Consider the following 23594-nt stretch of genomic DNA (forward strand, 5'->3'; position numbering starts at 1 on the left):
ATCAATATACCATAATCCTATCCCTTTCTACCCACAACCTAATCATATTCTTTTATCAATCAATCATGACCATATCGTTGTTATCAATCTCTCATACCATAGCACTTCGATACATAACCTAACCTTAACGTTTCATGAACATGTCTTACTTTTATCGTTACATTACATTTAGTGCATTCTTCTCGTATCATATCTCAGACATATCATTGAACACATTGTAATAAATCTACCTTATATCTATCTTTGCCTATATGAAAGTCATTTTACTTTTTTCCAAATCTAACCTTCTTTCTGTTTATTTTTTAAAGAACTATGATGACGGTTGAGGAGGGGAACTGAGTTGGGATGAGAAGTTAGTGGAGAGAGATGGATAAGTTTTTTTAAGTAATCTTTTTAGTTATTTATTTATTGAATATTATTATAGATGTACTTTTTATAATTATTTTTATTTGTTTATTTATTTATTTTTATTTTTTTTGTTGGGCTATTACACTTAGGTAGACGATGAGGATGTGACAGCTCCAGAATCGGCCATGTCATCCCTTTAGGTTTTCTAGACCTATATGTACTTGTTAGATTGGATTACCTATTTTAAACAAGTTTTCATAATAATTTTTAATGTTCGAGAAAATAAATTTAATCGGAGACTGGTCAAGAAATTTGAGAAGAAACCACTTTATACAATGATGGTTGCTTACGGGACTAGTTCACTCATTTTTAGATTGGTTCTCATAAAAATATTTATTATTGCAAAAACTAAACATAATTTTCCACCTATTTATGTTCGATTAGGAACTTGGGCAAATGATTATTAATCATATTTAGAAGCCCAATTGACCTAGTTTTTTTTTATTGCTAAGCTTCGAAAATTTTGTAAAATTATTGTTTAAGCATGCTATTTAGTTTTACAATATCCACTCACATAATTTATGAAATTTGATAGTTTTGTTATGCATATTTGCACTCTAAGGTTGATTTATTATCCCTTATTTGAACACGTCAAGTATGAGAATGCCTATGTATGTTTAAAGATGCATGGTTTAGGGTTTTGGGAACCCATTTATACCCAATTATATTTTAGCCTATTGTTATGTGCCCTAAAGTGTCTATTATGATTATGTTAGATAATGAGTTAATGTTTTATGTTATTATGGTCCTACAATCAAGATGTAAGTTCAACAGTCCTTTTGGATTAACTAAGTACATTGTAGGGACGTTTAGGGTACAACCTGTAATCGTAAGCTAGCAAATAGGTATTAGGATTTACTTTGTACATAGGACTTAGTTATCACCCATAGGGGACTCTAGGAGATATAAAGGGTATATTACTAATAGCTCGGTTGTGCCTAGTAGGGAGCCATGACCTTATACTGTTCTATCTCAAGAGAGGGTGAGAACAGGCCGTTATTGTTCCTGAAAAGTATTTTTTCCAATCTGAGGAGGATCGTGTGAAGAGACAATTTACTTTTTCGAGCATAAAACATACAACGTGACAAGTAGTTTACTGATCTTAAAAATAGGTAGATGCTCTCCGACACTACTAAGGAGAATCTTCTAGATAAAATCCAATAGCTAGACAAGTGTGAGTACGATCATTGTTCTGAGAGCTAAGAGCTTCTCCATACTGATGATAATCACCCTAAGGCCTCCTCAAGGGCCATAGTGACTCAAGGTGTGCTTAGCACAAGGTTGATGATAAAGCTAGACAAACATAAAACAAAGCTAAGAGTATCGAAAACCCTTAAGTTATGAACTCCAAGAGAGTCAGAGCACTTCTTAAAAGAGGTTAGGTATACGATTTCAGTACGTGTGAATTTGAAAAGGTTAGTACAAACCTTAAGGCATAGTTTAGATTTCGTGTGAACTTGAAAAGGTTAGTACAAACCTTAAGGCATAGTTTTAGATTCTATATATAGGAATAAGTTGGACTAGAGACTACAAGTAAGTTTCTTACTGAGTATTTTAATTCTCAATCTTGCTATGCTTTTTTTTTTTTTCGGTGACCAATAGATCAATGAGCATGGCGAGGGATATGTCAGGCCGTGTGGCTGCGAAGGGGACCGTCGACTTGAGTCTATTGTTCATTTGTATATGTCTTTTGAAAAATTTATTTTTAGTTGTAAAGGATCTTTGTAATTGAAGTTGTACGCATCCCATGTATACATTTAAGTTGACTTGTTTTGATGCATTTAAGTTTAATGTCTTTATATGCTTTGTTTTAAATGCAAATTTTTTTACTGAAACTCTCATCTCCGTGCTTACTTAAAGGTTTACTTTTCTAGGTATGGAAAGGTGGATTGTTATAGCTTGGTCTTTTATTAATCTTGTCACGGCCTGATTTTAACATTGTTCGAAGCACAAATCAAGATGTTGGTTAACTCGAGAAAGTAATAATACAATTTTTTTTTTTACTTTTTAAAACAATCCTGGGGAATTTAAAACAAAAACGAGTACAATTAATAAATAAATATATATATATATATATGCATATAAATGTTTACAATATCAAAATACAATAGAGTACCATACAAAACGGGGGCAAAATAACACAATTGATTGAGGCTCTCTATGGTACCTACTCTAGGTCTGCTCTCACCCTAGTGTCTAGTCATTACTTAAAAAATAAGTAAAAATTTTAGTGAACATAAAATATAGCAAGTGACCAACTTGTAGGTTGTTAATTGTGTCGGTAGCTAGTATTAGAGTACAACATTGTAAACCCAATCAAAGGCATAAAATGGTTTCTATTATAAGTACCTTAGCCATAGACTCTTAAGTCATGGGTTATGAGTTTGGTCAATATGATGCTTAGTCCTAGCTAAAGCACTTATGTGATCTCTCATCCTTGGATGGGTTTTCCTCAAAAGTGGGTCTCATTGGGTCCTAACACTACCCCTAGAAGACTTACTAGATCACATGGTCCATAAGAACCATGAACATGAGAATATACCCAAAGTTGAACCAGGATTCAAAATCAAGATTTGGCCTATGGTTGCCCCAGCATTTCCAACCGTTTTTGTGACATAGTTTGGCTTTTGACATCTTGCAAAGCATCTAAGCATTGCATTTTACTAAAGTGATGAAAACATCATGTAAGGGGAGGCCTAGGGTGACTTAGGGCATAAGACGAGTCTGAATGCTCGGACTCGTCAGGTCAAATGAATCCGTTTTAATATTTAGATCCTAAATTAAAAAATAATACATGAAAGTTTATAATAATAGAAATTAAACATTAAAAGCTACAGCATACAATAATTTAGCATCTGTTAGTAATGATAAAAGAAAAATAAATAAAATGATAAAAGAAATGAATGGAAAACAAAAAAAGACACATGGTGGTGTACCATGATCTGAATGAATGCGGCGAGAGAATAGGTAGGCGCCGTCGGCCCCATCCTATATCTTACACCTAAGGGAGGGAACGTGGCGGCAGGCAGTAGCAGCCAGCAGGAAGCAGAAAGCGCCACCGTCTTGCCAACCTCCCACCCTGCCCTTCATAATCAATATCTCCACTTTTCTTTTCCTTTCTTTTTTTATATCTTTAAATTTGTATTAATATTACTCACTGCACAAATGGTAACATATTAATTCAATAATAAAAAATTAAGCAAAATTGAATTCCTTTCTTTTTTGTAGTGGACATTTATTAATAATTGAATTCCAACCTGCAAAATCAAAAGTCTGAAAACGTCACGACCCAGTCTAACTCCAATAGCCTAATACCCGCGACCCATATCCCACAGCCCAGCCCAACCCACCTGCAACTAAACCCTACAGCCCGTCGCAGTGCTAGACCCGTGATCGATGCCCTACCCGCTGACGACCAGGCTTTAACCTGCACACACAACCGCTCCTGGTTGTGCCATGTATCAACGTCTGACGCGAAGACCTACTGAGCTCCAGCGGCTTAAATGGCTTGGCTGGGGATTCTCGGCTCTAGTGCTTTAGCTCGAAAAATCCATTTTTGACCCGTTTCGACCCTCTCAAACCTGATTTCAACCTCTTTGAAGGTAAATTAGGTCAACCTCTTTGAAGGTAAATTAGGTCATTTTAAGGTCGTATTTCATAATTTCAAGTTGGAATATGTTTATGTTTGTGAAATGCTAACAAAAGGTGTTGAACGATCCAATAGGAACCAACCACCAACTATAGCGTAGGACATGTACGAGGAGCTAGGAGCTTACATTATAAATTATTAAGGAGTAAGTCGGTTAAGGTCTACCAAGTAACTGGCCCTACCATCGTAGGTTATAGAAATTCAATGTTGTATGTTAGTACATGCCCGTGGTTTTGCACGTGTCATAAATTGTATGTTTAGACTGTTATGATTTAATACGTAAATGTATGCAATGTGAACGTATGTTGTTTTGGAACGAATTGATGTGCATTATAATGTGATGTGATAATTATGATTAGATCGTTTTATGTGACCGTTGAGTTAATTACTGTATAAATCGCACATTATGAAATGTTATGTTAAAAGCATGAAATGTTATGTTATGTCTCCTACATTGTATGTATACAACATGATTTGAATGACATGAAATCACGATAAATGACATGAAATATAACCCCATTAGAATTATGCATGATATGAGAACTTATAAATGATAAATGATATGGTATGAATGAAAAACAATAGCTGGGTTATATTTAACAAGGTTGAAAATGGAAAAATATAGGGACCTCATGTATTATGTGTGCTCATGCATTGGGGGATACCCCTATTTCATCATGAGGGTACGGACGCATACACCACTAGGCAGGAGAACTATCATTATGTTTTACATCATACTGCTATGGTAGTTACTAATTCTAACGGGTGTTTGGCATAAAGAGCTACCAGAGCATGCTCGCCCGACAAGGAAAGAGGACCAGTGATGTACGAACTGACTGATGAGTCTATACTCGCACATATGGGCTATGTGTAGAGTATATGATACACTCAAGTTGCCCGTTAGGATAGTGCCATCGGAAAATAGACTAATATGATAGGTCTCGTCATTGCATTCGCATGTTCTTATTGCATAACTCTGATATGGAATCGCTTACTGAATATTCTTAAAATACTCAAGTCTCGTGCTACTACATTCTCAAATAAAGGCAATGCGCCCTTGTGAGGCTGACAGAAGCATCGCAAATCCCGTGACTGTGACACATGCATAGGATAGATTTGCATTTCAAATTTAATAATATAGGTTAGTATAAGTTGAATTGTATTTGCATTAATAGTATAAGTTAGTATAGGTTGAATTGGGTGAATAATGACTAAAACGCTCCAACCAAGATCGTTTGATATTTTCAAAATGGAACTATATATGAACCTCATCCATGACCTTAGAGATTATCATGCAATATTTCAAAGGCATTATAACATGTTTGAGGCATAAACCATAACTTAGAAGAAAAATGACAAGATTATCTCGAAGGTCTCTTTTATAAGAATACCAAGTTTTTATGGTTTCAAAGTAACATGAAGCCTACTTATGATAGTACGAAGGACTTATGCATGAAAGGTTTACATGTTTTGACTATGGCTTATCGGTTATGAATGGGTTGTGCCTCAAGCCTTAAAGAAAGAATTCTTAGAACTAGGTACCACTCTTCCTTCATGTCTTAAAGGCATTTTGATGGGCGGTGCAACATGATCTCGTGTCACAGACGTTGTAGGGAACACATGAAGTCATAGGCATAGGTATTTAGGAACACATGAAACCCTGAATATAGGTATGCATAATGTGTCGTAGGGAACACATGAAGCCTTGGATATAAGTATTCATACTAGATTACATGGAACACACAAAACCATACGCATAGGCATGCACATTGGGTCGCAAAAGATGCCTGAAGCCCTAAGCACAGGTATCATAACTCAACGTATGTCACAGGAGATGCATGAAGCCTCTGAACATAGGCTATGTTGCCGGGTATGTATGAAACATTAGACATATGTTAATATTGAGTTGTTCAACGATCATAGAACCCAACCGGTCACCCAAAGGAGTGTCTAAGAGACAAAAAAAATCAAAAACCAATAATAAAAAATCATGAACTAAGAACTTAATAACACACAATCTCATAACCAAGGTCCTCAAAATGGAGTTTAGAACTTAAAACTTAGAACCCAACTAAGGTCTTCACATCTGAACTCATGTGGAGAACCTAAGGACAAAGGTTCTTAGAAAAGAACTAGAACATGTATCATGATCAGAAAGAGTATGGTACTCTAGCATCTATCATGGATACCCATTAACAACCTACGAGTAAACTATTTACTGAGTCTTGTACCCACACTATATTTTTTAAAAATCAAATAGTGAGTTGATCACATTATTTTGAAAATTTGGTAAATAAGGAGAGTGGTCATTATGATCAAAGTCCTCTCATTTTAATTATATTTATGTTATCTGTGCAGAAAAGGAAGGGGCAGTTCCACGCAGCGCATGCAAAGGTTTGGACAAGGACGTTTCATCTCTTAACTCACTTTACCACTCCCTATTTTAATTTGTGTAATGGTCCCTCACTCCCATGCCTGCCATCTCATTGCTGCCCTAAACCCTAAACCCTAAACCCTAAACCCTAACCCTCTATTCTTTATATCCTTCCCTTTTATCCTCATACACACAATCTACAACCTTTTCCCTTTCTTCTTTTCTCACCCCTTCCTTTCTTTTACCCTCAATTATTTCCTATCATATTGCCTTTGAGCGGGTGGAATATGTTAGCTTCAAAACGGGGTTGTAGGAGACAAATACATGCGTCGTGCTGCTAAGCAAAGCGGTGGAATGTTGCACTCTAACTGACGAGAGTCCAGTAGCCGAAAGCATCACTAGCTTACACTCTGACTCGAGTAGTATGAGACACATGAAATCTCGTGTGAATTAGTAAAGACCACCTTGTAAGACTAAATACTCTTGGGTGACCGATATTTTTTTTTTTCTTGAGAATATGTAATTTTTTTTTTTTATAACCATTTAAAAATTGAATAGGACTTGGTTATGTAATGGTTAATAAATTAATTTCAAGAATCAAATTCTTTTGAACTATGGGAAGAAAACACTTAAATAAAGTTATTGAATTAAATATTAAGTATAGGCTTAGCTGGAATTGTTGTGTTCTGAAATTTAAACATGAGAAAGAAATTTGCATTCTTTGGTTAATAAATATAAAATGTTTGGAAATGGCCATAGTTCTCTTGAATAGGGCCTATGTACTCTAAACCTGTCCGAAGAGAGGGAGTAGGATCACATAGGTAACTTACTCGGGGTCACACTCCCTAACTCAGAGTGATTCTATGGCTCTGTGGAAGGGTTTGTCAATTTACATTCTATAGATGTTCAAACCATCTAAATGTCATACTGTCCCAACGGATTTTATTTGGTAGTTCTCCTATATAGATATTGATTATTCATTATTGTAACTATGCAAGTTGACTAAGTCAGAAGAATAATCAAGTTACTCCACCTCGAGCTAAGATTCTCGTCTAGTTGAGCTATGAAACTAGAAATGGGCGAACCACCTTCAGACCCAAAAGCTTAGATAGATGTAGAATTAGGCCCGAACTTTGTAGAACCTAAAGCCTTTAGAAATTCATTGAGAGAGTCTATAAGTAAGCTGCTTATTAAAGATTTTAATATTCGCCCTATTTTACATTTCTTTTCCATGTGTTCATTGGTCTATGATTTATGTGAAGGAGTATTCGGGGGGTCATCTCTATGAGATCTCACATCAATTGGAGAGAGAAACTAGTGTTGTGTTGGCCCCGGAGGGTGGATTGTGAGATCTCACGAAGAATAATGAACGAAGCATTCTTAATAAGGGTTTCTTAATAAGGGTGTGGAAATCTCTCCCTACCATAGGCGTTTTAAAAACCTTGAGGGAAGCTCGAAAGGAAAGCCCAAATAGGATAATATATATTCTTACGTTAGAGCTATCACACTCTTGTCAGTCCAATTTGTGTATTTTATGTCTTAAATTGTGCAAAATTTTACCATATTTTATTATTATTTATTTTATTTGTATGTTTGTTTCTGTCTCTAGTACGACCACTTGATGAACTGGGGAGGGAAGTGGGACAAATGGTCGAGACTACATATTCTGAATTAGGTTCATCTCTGTAATAATTGGATGAACTGAGTTGTAGACATAAAAGCATAAAAACTCAATGGTATCCCAAGAAAAGGAGGCCCCGTTGAGCTCTTACTAATTAGAATAATTTATTCCTTTCAAAATTTCTATCTGGACATTCAGAAAAAGCTTAAAAAATTTAGAGTATGAAATTAAAAATTAATTAAAACTTAACTCAGTGTTTGGACATGAATGGTGATACGTTTTAGTGAATCAAACCTTGACGTGGTATTCATCTATCAGATAACCAAAAATTTGAATTCAAAAAGAAAAGGAAAAAGGAAACTAGTCCCACATTACAACAGAACATGTTTGTTTGAAATATAAACGTTACAACGGCCTTTTATTAAGGTGATCGGCGGGGTAAATTGGTCGGTTTATCGCCTCAGGGTATGCAGAATGTACTCAGCATAAAGATCCCTGCAAATTTAGTCAAAATTTAAAAATCTTGTAAGAACAAAGATTGAAACGAAACCAGAATGTAAAATTCATTGGATCTAGAGAAAGACTTGCATCGAGTACTGGATAGCTTCAAGAGCAACGCCTGAATGTAAGAAGTCATTAACTGCTACCTCCTTGTTTTCATTCTTTTTATCTGTGATTCAATTATGTTAAGAAATTTGCAGACATGTATGTCAGGTCGAAGAACAATAATCTAGATTTCAAAATAGATTTGAAAGGATACAGTCTTCGAAGAAGCGACGAATCTCAGAGAGACGGTGAGGGGGAAGCTCTTTGATGTCGTTGTAATGCTTGTATTCTGGATCATCAGCACAGACTGCAATGATCTTATCATCCTTCTCTCCCTGGAACAAAAGCAACAATTTTGTTAAATTATTTGAATGAGAGAACAAAGTAGGTTTTGTTTCCTTCCATTGCTTCAAAAGTACCTGGTCAATCATGGGCATTAGTCCAATGGCCTTGGCTCGGAGAAAACAACCAGGAAGAACTGGTTCCTATACAAACAAATCAATGGACTTTTTGTAAATTTCCACAGTGAATGAAGCTAAAACTTGCTGAGCAGGTAGGAAAAAACAGCAACACAAATGCAGAGTCCAAAATTTCTTGGATGTCTTTTCGGCTAATCCAAAAGTTGGGAGACAAATTGTGATGTCTTGCATTCTAGGATTTTCAGAAATATTCAGTTTGCCTCTTACAAGAAAGATTGTAATGCAATACCAAAATTTATTTGATTACGTTATAAGATCAGTTTGAGAAGAATGTCAACTGAATGAGCAATGTTCAAAGTATAACCTGCATAAGTACTAGAACATCCATAGGATCATTGTCTTCGCACAGTGTACGGGGGATGAAGCCATAATTATGAGGATAGACCACTGATGAATACAGAATTCGATCAACCTGCTCATTATGAACAGAGTCAGTACCTTCAAATAGGAGAATTTAAATCAAAACAAATTCCTAACTTTTTTGAGATCGGAAACGTTTCATGTTTTTTTCTTTTTTGTTTTTAATAACCAAGTGACTTGTCCAAAATCATCATGGACACACCACAATTAATTTCACAAGACAAGATGTTCCAACTCTTATTAGGGATGGTATCTATTGATATCACGTCCATACCTTGATCAGCCCAGTCTTCTTATCAAGTTCATATTTGACTTTGCTTCCCTTTGTAATCTCAACAACCTGTGTAGTTCCATCAATCAAGACAAATTGAAAACATTTGAAATTTTTCTGAAGAAAAAAAAAACAGAAACCGGGTTTGATGGCAAAAGAAATCCCAAGGATGGAATGGAAAAATGTTATTTTCAAAGAATCATAAATGGAAAGGTAACTCCAACTAAAGTAAATGGAAAAGGACAAAAATTATTGTCTAGAATGATAAGACAATGCAACCTACTCTCTTTGCATTCCATGCTTCAATGCTAAAACGAGACAAATCATAATGGGCCACAAACTAGAGGTTGTTTTCTAACGGATCAGCTTTAAAGTTGAACAGCATTCATTCACAGATCCATAATTTTGGAAGAAATTGCAACCACAGTCATCCACAAAATCAAACCAAGAAAATGGTTTCTACACAACTATACTTTGTTACTTCTAATGCATAACCTCAACCTAAAAATCTCCATAAGTTTTGAATATAAAATGAGGAAGGAAAAACATACACAGTTGAAGATCTTAGGAGCATCAGGTCCTGCAGTAAAAAAAGGAATAATGAAATTAAATCAGAACAATGATAGCCGTAATCAGAGTAAGGTCACAAAGAATAAGGTTTCAACAGATACGCAAGTACCAATCTCAAGATCATGCCAAGGATGAGCAGCAACCGATCTTCGAGAGAGCGAAGAAAGAATCCGTTCATTCAGCTTCGGAACTCGATTCTTCTCACCGACGGCATTCTCATTAGAAGTCATATCTAAGCAAAACACATAAAATCAATCAAAATCAGTACGCACAATCATATACCAATATCAATAGGCGATTGTAGAGCAGAGAATCGTGGAGTTGAAGGTCGAGAAAACGAAACAATGAACAATAACACAAGCAATCGAAGGCGCAACCAACAAGGAGGGGAATGAAAAAGGGAGGCACCTGAAAGATCGAAGGAGAAAAAAGGGAGATTGGAAAGGAGATGAAAGAGTGCGAAAGAGTTGGAATGAAAATGGAGAAGGAAGATTGATATATAGAGAAGAGGATGAAGAGGAAGTCAATCCGGGGGGGAGAGAAGGAAGCTGCCTCTTACATCTGTTCCCTTCTTAGACGTTTCAAATTTGATAGGTTTTTCACACGTGGGAAGAGATTGTCTCTGTCTTGCATCTTTTGTTTTTTCTTTTTTTTTTTCCTTTTTTCCCCTTTTGCCCCTGTGGGATTGCCATCTGCTTTTAGCGGTAGAGAAGCAAAAGATTCGAAAGTCCAGGCTAAAAAGACATGCATAGATAGTGGTCCAATGACAATGGTCGAGGAAGCTCGGGACGGAACTGTATGATGAGGAAGCGGTCGAGTGATTCTAAAGATAAGATGACTAAGAAAAGTTTAAAATAATTGAAAGTTATTACTTATACCAACCAAACGTGTTTTAGTTGGAGAAATTCTATATGTTGGGTAATCTCTTACGCATTTTCGTAGGATGCATGTGAATGAAGACAAAACAAGAACTTGTATTGGTCTATTGGGATGATCTTCACTCTTAAGAAGTGAAGAATGCTGGAAGGACTCATGTCGTGTCGGTCTATGGGAATAGTCTTCATGGTTAATAAGTGAGGAATGTAGATAGTGTGACATGCAACATTGTGGATATTTAGTGTCGCAAGAAGACTAGGCACATATCTTATATTGAGAGTCTTGCCACTAGGTTCATAATGTCATGCTTCAACCGTCATTTGTAACAGTGTTATGACGTTGTTCTTTAGACCAATTTAAGTCTCCAAAAATAAATTATCTCTAAAATCTTAACTCTTCGTTACTAATTGCAAGTATAGATCATCACTTAGAGGAAGACGCTGATGTTATCTATATCACTAACGCACCAAAATTAAATTGCATTATTCAATTTAAATTGAGTTTCCTTAATAATAACATCAAATATTGTCATTCATTCTCGTTGAAAATAAGTCTTTATACAATAGACGCGAGTCGTTAGTACTATGATATTTATGATCTTTACAAGTCGATTGATCTCAATTGGATCAAACTTATTTTTATTATTATTAAGTTTATGTAGTAATATAATCGTATTGAGAACACCAAACTTCATTTAAAAACATTTTAAAATTTTAATCTAAATTTTAGAAATTAAGAAAAATTGGAATACTTATCAGTATTTAAATTTAAATGTGTATATAAGAAAGAGAAAATAGACACCATTTTTAAAAATGAAAAATAAAATGATTATAAAGAAATGACAGCTGGAATTTGAAAACAGCTTAAAAATGCCAATAATATACCAAAATAATATTACATTCCCTTCCTAGTGGATCAGACGTGTCCTTCTTATCTGGAAATTAATCGTATAAGTCCGTTTTTTTGTATTTTCCAGCTCAGCCATATCTTTATATCAAATATAATTTTTTTTTATTTTTAATTTCAACTAATTTTTTTTCTAATGATTTCACAACGGATAAATTCACGTATATTGTCCAAATAATGTGGAGGGGATGATAAAATATAAATAAAATGTAATGAATATTTTTTTTAAATTAATTATAGATATAAAATATTATAAAAATATTTAATTTAAAACATATACATTTCAAATTTCTATAATAGAATGAATTTATGTCGATGTAAATTTCAATTTTTAGTGTGACGGAGATAAATGGTTAGGATTGAGTAAAGAAATAATTAAAATATTAAAAATAAATCAAAATCTTAGAGTGTCTTTGTTGTCAATTTGGTGAAGCACACTGAAAATCACACGTGATCTTTACTAGCACTTGTTGTAGTGTCGTTATACCAAGCATGTCGCTCAGCCCTGCAGATCCTAGAATCAATTGATCACCATATGGGTTGTTAGCGTCGTGCTCGAGAACAGCCGCACAGCCGTCGACGTCCTCCTTTTCTCTGCATTTTCCTATTTCTTCCCTCTTTCTCCTTGTTGACAATGCCTCCCTCACCATTTCGTCTCCCTTCTCATGGGCATCGCAACTACCTTTCCTTTTTTACCACTAACTTTTAGCCACTTTTTGTTTGATTTTTACCCCTTTAGACAACCGATTGTGACAAAAATTTCTAGAATATGTAAATCAGTAGATATTTATTTATTTTTCTAACCCAAATCGAGATAATTATAACAAAATGGGAATAATTTGACAAAAAAGTAATTTAAAATTTAGACGTATTGGGACGACCTTTTTCCAATAGTGATTCTTCCTTCACGGATGGATTTGCTTGACATCGAGGAACACCATTCTACAACTAGACTGATTAGATTTAGCGTTTGAAAGGAAATTCTACTGTAAGTTTAAGACGAAAATGGGGTAATATAATTGAATGAAAGTAAAGATTAGGGACATAATTTTGGTTAATTTGAATATAATATATGGATTTGATGGCATGATAAGCATATGTTCTTTGGGGCCACCATTTATTTGGCTCAAAAATTAAATACGTACCTTTAGATGCCATTTGGATGGCAATGGGATTTTGTTTTCAGTACTTGGCTGCATGTCTTAACACCTTTATTTAATAATGTCTTCTTTTTCTATACACAATATGCCCACTCATTTATTTTATTTTTATCCATGAACGCCCATAGATATAATATATAGTTTAAGATGTAGCAAATTAAATTATGAAGGTACCCATATATGTTTTTATAGATATTTTATTACATAAACTAAGACTATATTTATAAATCTACTTTAATGTAGATAAGAAATTACAAAAATAATAATTTAAAAGTATTTACATTTGAACCAATTCAACGGTCTAATAATTATAAGTTTTTTTTTTTTTTTTTATAATTAAATTTGGAGAGGGGTCTAATAATTTATACACTTTAAAAAGAATATATATATATATATATATATATATATATATATATATATATATATATATAATTTCCGCGTCGGCGTGTTGAGTCATCCAATATGGGAGTCCAAGTCAGGCATAGGAGGAGTCCACCTGGCACCCGCGATTTGAGCCTTAAATGTGGATTTGAGTCCAACTCATCTACACCTCATTTATGCTTCAAAAAATCGCATACATCTACGTCATGTACCAAAATATAGGGTTTAAATTAATTAATTAGTTAATTAATTAATATTTTCTTAAATATACCCGTTAGTACAACTTGATTTCATTACTCCGCTTTTGTAATGTTTCATGCTTAGGATTATAATTTGAATTTCGATACCTAATAGTTTCAGTATTCCTTTACATCTCCTACGACATATTCCCGTTACTTACTTTTTACTTCGAAGAGTGAAAGTTATCCTAAAAATTCAATATGAGTCATACCAACATGTTTTTATCCTTACTCACATGCATCCTAGGAAAATTTCGAAGAGTCATCCAACGTAACGTTATTTCAAGCAAAGCACGCTTAACTATGAACTTCTTATGATTGATCCACAAAAAAAGAAAGAAACGTGTACCTTGTTAGTATATGTAGTGACTTTCTATTATTTTAAGTATTTTCTTAGTCATACTATTCTCATGATCGCTCTTATTCGAATGTGGTTTCGGTTCATTCATGCATCTCTCTTTTACTTGAGTCACATGCTCACTAGCTTCCGTCTTACTTCATTCTCGAACCACATCTTACTGGAAAAGGTACCACTCTAATACCATTTGTAATGACCCAAACACTTGATGACCATCGACATTTCTTATATCCTTTGTGACATTACTTACCCCTCGCTTTTAAGAGCAAAGTTGACAAGCCAATAAAAGTTCTTTATTTTGAAGATAGCTCTCGTGGCTTATTCAATACCTTTCCTTATTTATATGTCACAATTTCTAACTCTCTAATTTTGAAGATGGAGACGGTTTATTTATTAAGTTAACTCAATTAAAAACTAAAACTATGTTTAAAAACAAATGATTAGGTGTTTAACAAAATTTTAAAAAATTAGAGTAGATGGCTATAATGTTTTACATAAAAATTAAGTAAAGGTTAGATTAAACATGTGTGTTATATATATTAATAATAAATAAAAGTAATTATAGATATTATTCAAGTAGCATATGCCACGATATTAGTAATTTGAAAAAGGAAAAAAAACGAAATAAATAAAAGGGCCCAACCGGGTTCGAACCGGTGACCTCTTGATCTGCAGTCAAATGCTCTACCACTGAGCTATGGACCCATGGTTGTGAGCAAATTAACATTTTATTTAAATATATTTTACTAAATTTGGGCTATCCATAATACATATTTTTATTTTAAATTTTAAAAGAAATATTTAATGTTATAAGTTCATTTTCTTTTTATTAAAACCAAAAAATAGCATAACATGATATTAATAAATTATAAATAAGTCCATAAGCTCATTAAATTCAACCGCCTTATAAACTCGAAAAGATTATAAACTAAAATTTTAAATTAAACCTAAGCATTCAAATCATGCCAAGAGAAAATTATACTGATTATTTAAAATGTTTGAGCGAGCGTATTGGAGATAATCAAGGTCGCATTTGAATCAAACTATGGGCGACAAAAATGGGTTTGATCTTCCCGGCAGTCCCGAATCTTCCTTGATTCATCTGCCAGAATTGTGGGCAGTGCATATGCTTCATCGGCGTCGACATCCATGCCGATGAGTTCATCAACAATCTCTCTGCTGGATTGGATCAGGTGAAGTTCAAAACTCTTAAATGTTAATGTTTTATGTTCGAGCTTTTGGTGTCTAATGGGATTTCTTCGGTTACTTGGGACTTTTGTAGTTTTGTTTTTTTTTTTTTTTTAATGTAATTTATTGTGGTTTGCTTTGGATTATGGTGCAGTAATTCCGGCTTTGGACTTCAATGATATGAGTTATTGAAGAACCACATGGGAGAGATTGTGGCCTAAATTAATAAAGGCCTCTCTGCATGAATATAGCTACAACCCGGTTTGAATATTGACTAAAAAGACGAGACAAAAGAAAATAAAATATATGGTAAAATTTAAACCGAATTTAAAAAAAAACAACTTAATTACAAGTCAATGTATTCAAGTTTATTACAAATAATAAACGGGTTTAAGATACATTTATAAAATAAAAATATAAAAGACTTGAAGTACGTAGATGAACTAACGCTCCAGACAACTTTTTCTATAATCACGTAGCTCTTAAATAACAACCTATCCTTCTGTATCTTGAAAAGCGAACCAAGGGTTTAACAAATGCTATAAATGTTAGTCATGAACACTTGTAACTCTCCACCAACCGGACGCTCTAAGGAAAAAAGGCAACTCTATGAAGAATTCGATAAACAATCTCTAAGTTCAGATAATGATATGAGAAGATTCCAAATATTACTAGTTTTGGATCAAAACAACTCCAAGCATGTTGCTTTACTTGCTGATTGCCAACACTTAGTAGCCGAGGCTTGAGGCGAGCACAAAACTCAGACTTGACAAATGAAACCCAACTTGGTTGAGTTTAAGCTAAATAATATCATTTAATGGACCATATTTTTATCTCATTTCAACTACCATATCTGTTCATGCATGTACTTTTCTACAAATATGAAAGGGATGATTTAGTAATAAATAGTATCAGACCATTTTTAGTAAACACCACCAAGAGAATAACACACTTCTACTCCCATTAATTCCATTCCTCTTCCAACTCCTAAAAAGTAAACTGGGTATTGTAAAATAGTCCAGATCTGGTTCAAACACCACGATATTAAGAGCAGAACAAAGACTTTAAACCAAGAATATCAAAATATGGAGATCATCAAATGCATATTTTCTCAGCTAAACAGCCATAACAACCTGAAATTGGGATTCGGGTTCATCTTCTACAACATTTATTTTCTCCCTAATAACTAAACAGTCCAACAATAGGTCATGCATGAGAGGATTACAGTAACAACTTACAGTCAATCATGTTCCCAACAACACTTCCTGATACGGATCAGAGATGGGAGTCTGTTCAAATTATCAACTTCAAATCAAATCACAGAGCCTTCTATAGAGTTCTGTTCTTGCAACTGGAAAACATCCAGCCAGTAAATCAGTAATCAAAATAAGATCATAAACATAAACTGAAAGCCACATCATGAGGAATGAATGATAGCAAGGTATTATTATCATCAGCAGCCAAGGGAATGCCTTCATTACTTCAGTAGTTTTTACACGATTAATAAATCTGATACTTTAGGTTCCTAGATACTGGAACATGCATTAGAATGCTAAACTTAGACCATCTTCATTAAGAAACTAAAGTCTTGGAAGAGGTAACAGGATAATGGCTACTGGGGTACTGAACAATTCTTACAAAAAGGCTAATTTAGGTAATCTTCAGTTCAGATGTATAAGTTCGAATGTACCAATCACATAATGTAGGCATTTTATAGTACACACGCGAAGAATTAAAGTGGGGAAGATAGATTGACGAGGAAGGTTAGATATACATGCAGCAGATAAAGGTTTCCTTTGATCGTTTGCATGCCAATCAACTGTCAATTTGTGGCTTTCTGCTCCAGGCGTAGTCTTTTTTGATCTCCCTCCTCACTGTGGTTGCTGGATGTTGTCATTCTCTTTTCCTTTGCCTCCACTGAACATCTTTTATAAGGTTTGAATCCTGTTCGACAACCCTTGGGTGTTCCATTTCCTTGTCCAATTGTGAGAATTTTTCCCTCTCCATTGTTGTCACCTGTTGCTGATGTGTATCTCTCCATAACTTGATCTCTAGAAGGTCCACAAATCTTGCTGCTAAGGTCCATAACGGATGCACAACTATCTTTATCTATAATGTTACTATCTTTCTCAACATTCTCATTCTTCTCATTCTCGTTTTCTACATTATATGAAGGTGAAAAGCTTTGAGGCAATATGTCACGAGTGAAGAGAGCTTGAAAAGCCAACCGCCCCTGTATGATATAACTTACGAGAAAATGTAAGCATTATACGAAGAAAACTGCAACAAAATACATTGAATAAACTAACATACCCTTTTTACCTCATCAGAAACCTCCTTCCAAGATTCATTTATGTTACTGATGCATCTACTGCGACGATTACTGGACTCGGAAGCTGGACAATTCATCTCAAGCTCTTTTTCCTCCTTTTCTTCTTTATCATTATTTTCTGTTGCATCTATCTCTTGATCACTTCCAGATGGTGTATTGGAACCACATGAGGAACGATCTACTTGTTTTCCCCTCTTTCCCTTGTTTGAATCATGAAACTCAACCTCAGCAGGTGTCTTCTCGTCATGGGCAGGTTTCACCGTAGCATTTGCATTTGCATTTGCACCTCCACTACCCTCAGAATCAGATGATGAATGAGTAGGTGACTTGGAACCTGAATGTTGAGCAGTTAAAGCTTCTGATTGTTCTGCATCAATTTGCATGGAACTTTCTGCTTTGTCCTTGGACTCGGGATTTGGACAGGTATCTGATGGTTGTGCCACAGGAGCAGATATAGCAGAACTGGTAAAGGCAGAATGAAAAGGGGCACATAAAGGTAGCAGTCCATGGGCCGCCCACCATGCAGTTGCAGCTGCTACAGTTGCTGTAGCAATGGCTTCCATACTTGGGGTGGAGTTCATTTGCTTGGTTCTAAAACTTTCCTTATCACACATGGGAGAATCTACAGAAGCTTCAGGATTCACATAGGGCCAACATGTTGCTGTCAAACTTGCTATTGCATGGGCTGCAGGGTTTTGTTGAAGGGTAGACACAACGAGATTTGAAAATGAGGAGGACATGTGGAGAAGTGACTTATAATTTTCTTGGTTAGGGGGAAGTAAGGTAAATGGAGTGGGGTGAACAGTTGGATATGATTGATAAATGCACCTAGGTGCATTATTTTGACGTTCCAAGGAAACAGAATCAGATGGATTCCGATGTATGTTATGCTCTCCTGGAATCTCCATTGCTGGATTAAAAGAGGATTCCTGCAGCGGAGTGTCTGTTACAGACTCTTGAACATTTGTTCCCAAGCTTCCATCGACCACATGCACAGGCACATGCCTTGGATAGTTATGAGCAACTTGCATTTCATCTCCAGACAGTACGCAGCTTAAAGATTCTTTCTTTTCAGCAGACACAATTTTTTCTTGTGAAGCACTTGCAATCTCAAATTCTGAAACCTTGCCCCTGCCTTTATCATGGAGTGGCTGTTTTGCATCAAGCTAAGGTAGTATGACATTACGATTCAATATAAGTTAAAAGAACATATAAGATTCATTTGTTTCACATTGCACAATTACCTCTTTAAATGAAGGCACAAACTCCCTGAAAGCACACAAGTCGTTCAGGTTCAGTTTAACTTGCGCAGGTACAGAATTTTTGTTTTTCCAAGAAAAGAAGTTAGCTTCTCGTGAAAGGGTAAATACTTCTGAGCAATTATCGTCATGAGTATCCATTTCGCTAGTTGCTTGTTCTTCTCCACTAGTGGCCTAATAGTATGAGTAGCAAAAGTGAAATATCAATAAATATTAACGCATTGGAAGAAGATAGAAGAGTGCACCACACCTCATTCAGTGGCTCTTTCTCCAAATCTAAGATTTGTTTGCTCTGTGAAGAAGACACCAAAGTCAAGAGCTTCCCGTCATTTGCACCCAACTTTGATATAGGAGTTTTCCTTGGGTAAGGATTACTAGGTTTCCTCTTCGGCCGAGGTGGTGGAATATCTATATCAAGAGTTTGTCCTACAGGAATTCCCTTAATGAGTGCTTCCTTTTCCAACTGGGAAAATTCAATTAAAGAAAAAATCAGAATCTCAGAAAATAAAACATATCTTCGCACAATATCCACGCAGAGAACATTTTTAAAGATATCCATCCTTGCAGTGGGGAGTTGAACAATTGCTGAAAAATTATATTGAACTAGGAACTTTGTACATGATCTAGGACGCAAGAATCTAAGAAACAGATAGTGGCCCGATTTGATATGTTCATATAGAAGTTTAGTCTCCAGAAGGAACATGAAAATGGTAGTTTACATGCACAGTCCTTTCAAGGATAAGGGACCTTGTAAATTTAACCGTCGAAATTGTCTTCTACTGTAAAGAGTGCAAACTTTTTCCTTGAAGTTGGCAGATAAATTATATTATTAGAAAGTATTTACAAAACAAAAAATGAGGCTATCAAAACCTCAATACACTTTCAGAACAGTTCACCTCATTTTAGCTATCCAAATAAAACATGTTGTCAAATATCGAGAAATGCCATCTACAAATAAGAAAAAGATGGAAGATAACATAATTATGGTCAAAACTGTGAACCACTAGTATTTACAGGAAAAGAAATCCAACACCCACTCAAGCTTGAGCGAACTTATATATCAATTTGTCAAACTGCCCCTTTGAAAGCACATCCTTGTTGGCTTCGTTGCCAGAAAATAAATGATACACATAACACAGGCATTAATCTTCTCCTTTATCAAATGGTTGTCAGTCTATTGTGCTTGGCCCTATATTTTATGAAATGCTTGTCAATTGCAACATGTTTTGTTCTATCATATAGAAGTGAACTATGAACTATACAAATAGCAACCTTGTTTGAAGTAAATATGTACAGTTGACTTAGATAGAACTTCCATTCTTCAAGTATTCTTCATCATAATATTTGCGGTGCCAAAGCTGAAAATTCAAGTTTCGTAATGCTCCAGGCCATTACATCTCATTCCCTTATTGACATCACATCAGATCTCTTCTCACTCCATCCCTCATCTCTCATACCGTCATCACTCCCCATCTCTGGCTTGAATTCGTCAGTCTCGTGTTAGGGGAAGGACTATGTTAATTTGTCAGTCAGTATTGGAAATTTCCAATTTCCACTTGTTAGGGGTGCATATTGGAAATTTGTAAAAACCTCAGCAAATGGAAATCAATATTAAATGGGAAGGAAACAACTTAAAGGAGCTGGAATACAAAACTTTAAACGAATAGATTACTGTAAATTTAATTATATTAATACCTCAACACAAGGTGTTGTTAGGCTTCCAAATTGTACAATGTTTCACATACATGTTAATATTTGTCTGCATATCAATCTAGTATAACACTCTCGTGAGCCTCGTGTAAGTATGATAGAATCATGGTACATGTGCAGTATTGCAAGAACTAAGGTATGGTCTTCAACAAGACTAGGCAATCTTTATGGATTAAGGTCCCCTTTTTAGTGTGTATTTAGATATGTTGGCCAAATCTTCTTGAGGTTGATAATTATCTGAATAAGTTTTGGGTCATTTAAGACCTCACCATTAGACACTTTGATATCAAGAATGGTGAGGAACTTGCCAAGTGAATGACTGGGAAAGGCGTGGTCGAGCATAAGTGGCATTGTTTTCAAACTCAAATCATATAGAGTCTTGAAGCCATTTCCCAACAGTTCAGAAACCTAGCATTATTAGTCTAGTTGTAGTACTCTAAACTCTAGGAGGTACTTCAATGCCTGTTGATCAGTCCTTGGAATAAACTTTCGGCCTGGTAAGTATGTTCTCCATTGTTGAATTAAAAGGACTATCGCCACCAGGTCCTTTTTGTAAACACACATCAATTGAGCTTAATGTAACAAATTTTGAATGAAATTGTGATTATGCGCTACACCCATGATAAAACTCTCTCTAATCCGGTATTGGATTGCATCAATTTCAATCATGAAAGGCAAGCTGAAGAGCAGAAGAGCCAACATAGGCAAGTTACCACCCCATTGGGAGTCTTTCTAGAGGAATTGGGTGCAAGGAGCGACAATAGTATATTATAATTTGAAACAAACTGTCAATAGTATCCCATGAGATTTCAGAATCCCAAAAGCTCTCTTTCACATTAGTGGTCATTGATAATTGCAGCATCGACCGTACCTTTTCTAGGTCTACCTCCATTTATTGTGCTAACACCTACTCACCAAGACCCTCTATGGGATCTCTTGCCAATCAACACATTCTTCAAGTTCTCATAAGGATTATTCTCCTTGTAGATTAAAAACTATAGTCGGTGATATATGGACATAAATCTAGGTTGTAAATTAGAATATCAGAAAAGATTACTAGAAAGTACTTGTGTAAGAAGAGACTAAAAAGGATAGTTGTGAGTGCATTCACGAGATCTGTTAAGGTTGATATAATTAAATTTACGTAACCCATCGGCCTAAGCATTTGGGTTCAGTGGTGATAACAATGTATCAGCGAACACCTATAATGTCATTTCCTCCCCAATTATTTTTGACTTAACTATTTATTTCCATTGGGCCTTATACAAATTTTCAAGCTCACAAGTGAGGAGGGAGTGCTAATCCATCAACTTAGGCTTTTGGGTTCAATAGTGATTTAACAAAAAACATCACTAGAAATTCATAGCTTCTTTCGTCATTTGGAAGACTATCTTAGGTCTACCTTCTTTAATCACTCAAATCCAATGATAACCCAACTTAAGATCTATCTTAGAGTAGATTTTGGACCCATAAAGCTTATCCAAAAACTCCTCAACCATTGGTATTGGAACCTATCAGGGGTAGTTGATGTTGTTGAGCACTTGATAGTTCACACAAATCCCCAACTCCCACCAATTTTTCACTAGGATAACAAAGCTTGAAGACAATCTCAACCGTCAACATTTCACTTAATGAGCCTTTGAATTTTTGTTTTCTATACATGGGGCAGTGTATGGTCGGACATCAACAAGAGTATGCCTTCCTCATCTAGATGCGGTGGTTGATGTTTCTTCAGAGTGCAATCCTTAGCTGTGGTTGAAAGGTGAGCCATGTTCAGTTAACAAGGAAATCTACCTCTGGGAAGGAATAAGGTGGACTGAAGATACGACCCCCTCAAAAATCAGGTTGCCAATTAAGACTAGTAGCTCAATTAGATCAATTATGTTCTTCCTAGGTGCAAGCTAATCTTTTTAAGAAACTTATATCCTGGTTGTGAAATAAACTAGGATTCCAACGCTATCAACAGCTACTAACTTGAGGTTTTTTTCAGCAATGTCTTTCAGACTACACAAATAGTAACCCTTCTCTAAAACTGCTTTCACTTCAGTCAGTAACGCAAATGAACAAAAGGAAAAAAAAAAAAAAAAAAAATGAAGAACTCTTAGGGCTTATCATGTGGAAAAAAAACTCTTATTAGAATTTTCTGCGAGTGGCCTCTCTGTTTTTGGTTTCAATGGTTAATGTTGTTACCTTCTGTTTTCTCTCGGGGACTGTACAAATTAAAGGGTTTCAGAAGTTCATTCCACTGTATGGCCATTGTACCAATCATAAGTTGAACTTTGGTCACATTTTTATGAATTTCTCCAAAGAGATGACGAGTGGGTGTTCTTGGCGAGAAAATAGTTTTCAAATTATGGAGAAATTCTATTTTAGACTCCCTACTGTCAAGACTACTTAACTTCCAAAGTGTTATGCTCTTTTTCTAACCATCAAACCTTTCACAAGGTTTCTTTGATACCAATTTTGGTGTGAACCAAATGAGAGAAACTTTATAAATGAAATCTGACATGTCAGCAGATAGAACACTAATTCTTATACTAGTTTACGCCAACTATATCCCTACTAACCCCACATCAGCTAGTTTATGCCAATCAAATCCTAACTAAGTCATCGGCTAGTTTATGCCAGCCAAATCACAACTAACCTAACAGCTAGCTTATCCCAATTGAAGCCTAATTACCAATATCTAAACTGGGTTGAAAATTCATGAATGTGATCAAAGCACTGTGGCACGTATATAGATATTGTCTCATACACAATATTGAGCAAGGGAGGAGAACAATATTAAGCAGGCACTAACTGTAAAAAAAGCCTGTGGAAGCACATTTCCAAATGTAACCAGAAAACTGAAAGGTGGACTTTTTTTTTCTTTTTTTTTTTTTTTTTTTTTTTTTTTTTTTTTTTTTT

General features: G+C 35.2%; 3 protein-coding genes and 1 non-coding gene across 11 annotated transcripts in view; all 4 read right to left on the reverse strand.

Annotated features, from left to right (window-relative positions):
• The window catches only part of LOC111488654 (probable inactive purple acid phosphatase 29), a 421893-nt gene that overhangs the window by 236808 nt on the left and 161491 nt on the right, over nucleotides 1-23594 (reverse strand). The gene's annotated exons all lie outside the window — the stretch shown is intronic.
• Nucleotides 8331-10845, reverse strand: LOC111488714 (soluble inorganic pyrophosphatase 1-like). Its single transcript, XM_023136626.1, has 9 exons — nucleotides 10687-10845; nucleotides 10388-10510; nucleotides 10260-10288; nucleotides 9712-9777; nucleotides 9382-9489; nucleotides 9018-9083; nucleotides 8813-8933; nucleotides 8641-8722; nucleotides 8331-8547 (listed from the first exon to the last, which is right to left on the reverse strand). The coding sequence occupies exons 2-9, from the start codon at nucleotides 10506-10508 to the stop codon at nucleotides 8505-8507; spliced, it is 636 nt and encodes a 211-aa protein (XP_022992394.1). The 5' UTR covers nucleotides 10509-10510; nucleotides 10687-10845; the 3' UTR covers nucleotides 8331-8504.
• Nucleotides 14832-14903, reverse strand: TRNAC-GCA. The gene has a single exon. It is a non-coding gene; the product is annotated as a tRNA-Cys (tRNA).
• Nucleotides 16807-23594, reverse strand: part of LOC111488569 (protein LHY) — a 12937-nt gene continuing 6149 nt past the window's right edge. For 6 of the 8 annotated variants that reach the window (XM_023136382.1, XM_023136379.1, XM_023136377.1 and 3 more), the window contains 4 exons: nucleotides 19228-19440; nucleotides 18963-19151; nucleotides 17700-18884; nucleotides 16807-17619 (listed from right to left, as the gene is read on the reverse strand). In XM_023136382.1, the coding sequence (XP_022992150.1) occupies nucleotides 17209-17619; nucleotides 17700-18884; nucleotides 18963-19151; nucleotides 19228-19440 (1998 nt within the window). In that variant the 3' untranslated portion in view covers nucleotides 16807-17208. The remainder of the gene's footprint in view (nucleotides 17620-17699; nucleotides 18885-18962; nucleotides 19152-19227; nucleotides 19441-23594) is intronic. The other 2 variants (XM_023136384.1, XM_023136383.1) reach the window with 2 other exon arrangements.

Source organism: Cucurbita maxima, unplaced genomic scaffold, assembly GCF_002738345.1.
Source record: "Cucurbita maxima cultivar Rimu unplaced genomic scaffold, Cmax_1.0 Cma_Scf00013, whole genome shotgun sequence".
NCBI classification, from domain to species: Eukaryota; Viridiplantae; Streptophyta; class Magnoliopsida; order Cucurbitales; family Cucurbitaceae; genus Cucurbita; species Cucurbita maxima.

Bases quoted from the DNA above. Each gene is read 5' to 3' on its own strand.
- LOC111488714 (XM_023136626.1), bottom strand. From the start codon at position 10,508: ATGACTTCTAATGAGAATGCCGTCGGTGAGAAGAATCGAGTTCCGAAG. The intron at 10,289-10,387 runs GTACTTGCGTAT...TTTTTACTGCAG, and splicing joins TTGGCATGATCTTGAGATTG to GACCTGATGCTCCTAAGATC. The intron at 8,548-8,640 runs GCAAGTCTTTCT...CTAAATTTGCAG, and splicing joins GAAGCTATCCAGTACTCGAT to GGATCTTTATGCTGAGTACA.